The sequence below is a fragment of the Alligator sinensis genome, unplaced genomic scaffold (genome assembly GCF_000455745.1).
Source record: "Alligator sinensis unplaced genomic scaffold, ASM45574v1 scaffold125_1, whole genome shotgun sequence".
NCBI classification, from domain to species: domain Eukaryota; kingdom Metazoa; phylum Chordata; order Crocodylia; family Alligatoridae; genus Alligator; species Alligator sinensis.
In genome coordinates, this window is record NW_005841893.1 from 1113909 (window position 1) to 1119310 (window position 5402).

Below are 5402 nucleotides of genomic sequence, written 5' to 3' on the forward strand. Positions count from 1 at the left end.
AGGAATGCCCCATACACCTGTGGGGCTACAGGATCACTGCTGCGGGGATCCCCTCACCTCGGGGTATGGGATTGCTGCAGTCCTTCCCAGGGCCAGAGGACTGCTCAGTCCTCTGGCCTGTGGGTCCCCATATTCCTGGGTTGAGGCAATCATCCCTGCAGCAATCCTTTGGCCCTTGCAGGGTTTCCCTGCATCCCTGGGACAGGAAATCCTCCAGCCTGTTGGTTTCCCACACCCTGGAGCCGTAGGGATTGCAGCAGTCTCGAACGCCAAGGGCCAGAGGTTTTATGCACCTCCAAACCCTGGGGATAATGGCTGCCACAATCCCTAGGGCCTAGGGGTTTTATGCTGGGCATGGTGCATCCCTGTGGCTGGGAGCCCCATCAGGTGAACTCTTTATGGCATGATAACTACTTTGCACGTGTAACTGGTCTCCAGGTAAAAGCACAGTTAACCAGTTAATCGGGTAATGCCTGTAAAGGCCTCAGGGGTGTTGCAGACTGCCATGCAGTGTTAGCACTGTTTGGTGTACAAGCATGATTCACAGAATAAACCCAGAGATTTCAAATAGGAATCCAGAGTATTAAAAGCACTATGACTTATTTTGCTCTTTCTGAGTTCTTTGCAAACAGAATTGCTGTGTTATTTTTCTGTAGTCAAAAATCAAAAACAAACTGAAAACTAACATTTTCCAATGGATGTCTTTAGTCTAAAACCTTTGAAAACCACTGGCTTAAGTCCCTCCTTATTCAGCAAAGCACATAAGGACATGCTGACTTGTCACACTTTGCTGACTTGAGACTAACAAGTTGCAAAATTAGAGGGCAGGTTGTGACCCCCAAATAGTAATTCCTAAAGAATTTTTAGGATGAGACAAAGATATCTGAATCACTTTTTAGTTGGGAGTGAGCACTATATGGACATTTCATCATGGGGACTATTTGGAGAAAATAGGTTGTGTTTGGGGTACCAACTTTGAGGGTGACCTTTTGAGCTATAGGAAGAACATTTTAGTATTAATACAGTGGTTTGAAGATCAGTTTAAAGGCTGTGAGATATCATTTTGTGACAGTCTAGTTCCTTTCTTGTCATCCAATAGATTGTCTACGAACAAGTCAGTCCTCGGCATCCTCACCAGAAAGGGAGATCACCTTGGTGAATCTGAAAAAAGATGAAAAATATGGTTTAGGTAAGTTGATATCATCATTTATACCCCATAGTTTCTAAATACAAGAAACCAGAAGTGAAATAGTTTCTCTCACTGTTTCTTTTTTTTTTTTTTTTAACTGAGGAATCCTGGTCAGGGGACGGCAGCCTGGGCCGGTGGATTGGTCTTTGGACCTGAAATTTGGGGCTAGGGCTCTGTTCCTGGTTCTGAATAACTGGGAGATCTTGGGCAATTCTTTGCCTCATTTTCCCCATATGCAAAATGAAGATAAAGATAATGTATCTGCCTTTCTAAAGCAATGTTAATATCTCCATAAGAGTTTCATTTAGTTTTTAATTCTATAGATCTGTAATCTACTAAAAGAAATCTCAATGCTGTTCGCAATCTAAAGAGAAAAAATCTTTCTATAACTGGGGCTTTCAGGTTTGGTCTGTGTTCAAGTGACACAGATGGCTGTGAGATTTTTAAAAACTGTGCAGAAATCATTCTGAGCCAACTTTCTACTATGTAGCATAATATTTCATTAGAGAAGGAGCTTTTATTTGCACGTTGAAGCACAGGACTAGGAAAAAAAGATGTGGATTTCATTCCCTGTTCTGCCACTGACTTAGGTGTGTTTGGTCAACTTTTTCCTGTATAATATTTTCATGCCAATCCCACATGTGTAAAGTCCCTTTTTATGTCCCTTTGAACATTGCTCTGTACGTTTAAAGCAATACCAGCAACTGCTTTCAAACAGGAAAATACTAATGTGAAATATGATATATTTGAGCCTTAAACTTGAAGCCTGCCAGAGAGTGAGTGGTGGAGTAGGGAAGAGAGAGAGAGAGAAGATTGGTGTGTGTCCACTATTGCTGCTCTGAGATGCATAAAGGATACCTGAAAAATGAGAGAAGATCAAGATTAGTGTTCCTAAAATTTAACTAGGGTGGTCCTTTGCAGATCAGGTCTTTCAGTCTTGACTAAGGGAGTTAGGTGTTGCATTTTTGAGAGAGGGAGTTTCCTCAAAATGTTGTTCAGACTTTTCAATTAATAGGTATTAACCAACCAAGCGACACTTGAAGTTTTAAATAAATGAAAAGGTCACCCACTGAATGAATGTGTTTTATCTCTAAATCCCAGTTCTACAAGTTTTCCCATCATCCCAGAAAAGCTAATTTGATCAGATCTGAATTTCTTAAATAAAACTCAAGCAGAGAAGAAAAGTTTATTGAAATAATGTTAAGCCTTTATCATGCACGTGGCAATCTCTCCCTTTTAAATTCACATGTGTTATTCAAGTGCTCTTGGAAAGCTTGAATAGTAAGTCTTTGGTATCAAATGCATGGTACAAGCATGTAATGCATGGAATTACTTTTGATTGATATCTGTGTGTGTGTGTGTTTGTTGTTTTTTAAATAGGTTTTCAGATAGTTGGTGGGGAGAAGGCTGGAAAACTTGATCTAGGAATTTTTATTCATTCAATTATTCCTGGAGGGCCAGCTGACTTGGAGGGGTCTTTAAAACCAGGTAAAATTATGTGATTAGAGATGATTGTACTCTAGTAACAGATTGGGAAATGCCTTTACTATATATTTACCTAGGTATTTGCCATCTTCATTTGATGACTACTATTTTGTTTCAAATAATTCCATAGCTCCATTTCTGTCTCTAAAAAGTGAACCTAATATTGTCCAAGTGACACCCAAATTACTATAATGAAAAAAATTGTTTATGTTGAATACCTATTTTATAACTCAGTATATGTAGTTTGTCCACTTGACTATACTGTATGTAGTCAGTTTCCCACATCTGGTCTATTCAGTTTCCCCAATTTGTATTTCACTGAGTCGTAGGGAAAATAGAAATGCTTATAAAATATAGAAAAATGTGGCTGCACATTGAAAATGGACTATGTTTCAGTTTGCCAGTTTGCCAAGTTAATTTTATTGGCCAAATAATTTGACATTCAGCGTCAACAAAATGAGAAACAAAAATAAATTCAGAGCTTTGTGCAGAGTTATAACCTTGCAACCTCATTAAATTCTGGAAGTGGTAATACCGAGTGGTTTGTATCTGAATATATCCCCTTCTGTAGGACATCGGCTGATATCTGTGAATAGTGTGAGTTTAGAAGGTGCCAGCCACCATGCAGCATTAGAGATTCTAGAGAATGTTCCTGAAGACGTGACACTTGTTATCTCTCAGCCAAAGGACAAACTTTCCAAAGGTATTTTAAAAAACAAAACCTTAAGTTTACTACACGTTGTATTACTTTCTCCCCTTCCCACTATAATACAGAAGAATATGATTTCCTCCCTCATCCTCAAACTTCCCACAGTTTTGCAACTTGTGGCAGATTACCATCTGAATACATGAGTTGGATTTCCTCAAGCTTGAATTGTCAATGCAAGAAAAACTCCAGTTTAAATGCTTCAGAACTAGATTATGTAAGAAATAGGTTGTTGTATTTAACTTTGAGCAGTTGCTCTTATTTCAGTGATTGAAGAGTACTCTGTTTTATGCACATTGGAAATGCATGATGATGATTTAAATATCTGAAAGTTAACATTTCTGTATATTAATTGTTAAATAAAATTTTCATTCTTAGTGTTATCTAGCCCCATACATCTTGCCAGTGGAACAAGAAGTTTTTTAAGAAGGCCTTCATCAACGCAGGACAATGAGGCAGAATCGTCTTCAGAGGAACACAATAGGTCACAAGGTCACCAAAGGCCTATCTCAGGGATTTCAGCTGGATTATCTGGAGGCAAAAGGGATGGAAGCCTGAGCTCCCAGGACTCCAGGACTGAAAGTGCCAGCCTGTCTCAGAGCCAAATGAATGGCTTCTTTGGCAACCACATCAGTGACAGAGCACAGCAGGAGCTGCAGCATTGCCATGATTCTCAATCTGTCCATGCCAAAACCAATGAGAAAATGAAAATCTCTACTGACAGTAACAGAGCAAATATAAAAAAGCCTGGTAATCTGGAAAATGTGGAGTATTCTGACCGGGGGGATTCTGACATGGATGAAGCAACTTATTCCAGTAGTCAGGAGCAACAAGCAGCTAAAAAGGCACAGTCCATTTCTATTAAGTGTTTGAAAACATTCACACACACGTAACTAAACAGACTGCCCTTGATCATGGTGTGTTCCAGGAGTGAGAAAGGGAGGGATTGCATTTTCCACTCTAATGGCTACTGCATGTTTACTAACATTTAAGTACAGGTTTTCAAAAACTAACTCCCTTCATGCTTAAAATGTATGAAAGATAAGGAAATGGAGAAATAACCATTGTCTGTTTTATAAGAAACAGTTTACTATTAAATCTTTCTCATAATTAGGAGATTTTTTCCAAAATACCTGGACAAATGAACTCCTGAAGTTTCAAACAGTTTAGAAGGGCCTTAGCTGCATTAATAGAGGACTTTTCTGCTTAACCTCAGCATGACACCACTTGAGCCTTTTTAAGACCAATTAAATGCCATTGTATGTGTGGCAGAGATTCTCAGTTGCTTTCAAAAGAAAATCTGCTTTCAACCCCAAATATAAAATTTGGCCATATAGCCTAATGGTCATCAACATGGTTAGACATTTCCTTATTTACCAGATTAATTGCTGTCTTCCTGGATTAGGGGAAAGCAACAGTGATATATATGGAATTAGCAGGCAGGCTAGTTGCAGAAGAGGGTTTTTGTAGGATATGGTTAAGAATAATATATTTGTCCAATCAGCAGTAGAAGCCTTCTGTTGAAGTTAAGGGTGTTCCACCAAATTAGTCCAACAGAGGATCTGGCCCAGTGTGTTCTTGTGATGATGATTCCTTCTTTTTAAGGACCCAGTACATGTAGGTATAGTGGCCTAAAACAAAATACTATAGGGGGGCACTGATAGAGATTTTGGAGGCCCATGCCGATAGATAATTTTTAAGCAGGCATATCGGCCAATACCAATCCGATTTCTGATACTGCTATGTCCGGCTGGTAAGTCTATTGTGAAATGGGAGGGAGGAGGGAAGGGACATAGGGGGTGCAGATCAACGCCCACCGTGGTGAGGGGGTGGAGCTGGGATAAGTGCTGCCCAGCCGGGGCAGGCATAGGACAGAGCTGTGGCTCGTCTGGGGGGGAAGGTCAGCTCCTGCCGCTCGTTCAGAAGGGCACAGAAGCAGGGGGAATATGTCCCCAGATCTGCGCAGGGTGGGCTGCAGCTGTGGGCTGGGGCTGGGGCCAGGAGCCACACAACACTTGGGGG

At 40.4% G+C, this 5402-nt stretch overlaps 1 protein-coding gene across 20 annotated transcripts in view; it reads left to right on the forward strand.

Moving 5' to 3' along the window:
* Nucleotides 1-5402, forward strand: part of PTPN13 (protein tyrosine phosphatase, non-receptor type 13) — a 218115-nt gene that overhangs the window by 170968 nt on the left and 41745 nt on the right. For all 20 annotated transcript variants that reach the window (XR_003092691.1, XR_003092693.1, XR_003092692.1 and 17 more), the window contains 4 exons: nucleotides 1100-1189; nucleotides 2570-2677; nucleotides 3246-3377; nucleotides 3759-4225. Coding sequence is in view for 17 of the 20 variants with exons in the window: in XM_025197238.1 (XP_025053023.1) it covers nucleotides 1100-1189; nucleotides 2570-2677; nucleotides 3246-3377; nucleotides 3759-4225 (797 nt within the window). In the remaining 3 variants the exon portion in view is untranslated. The remainder of the gene's footprint in view (nucleotides 1-1099; nucleotides 1190-2569; nucleotides 2678-3245; nucleotides 3378-3758; nucleotides 4226-5402) is intronic.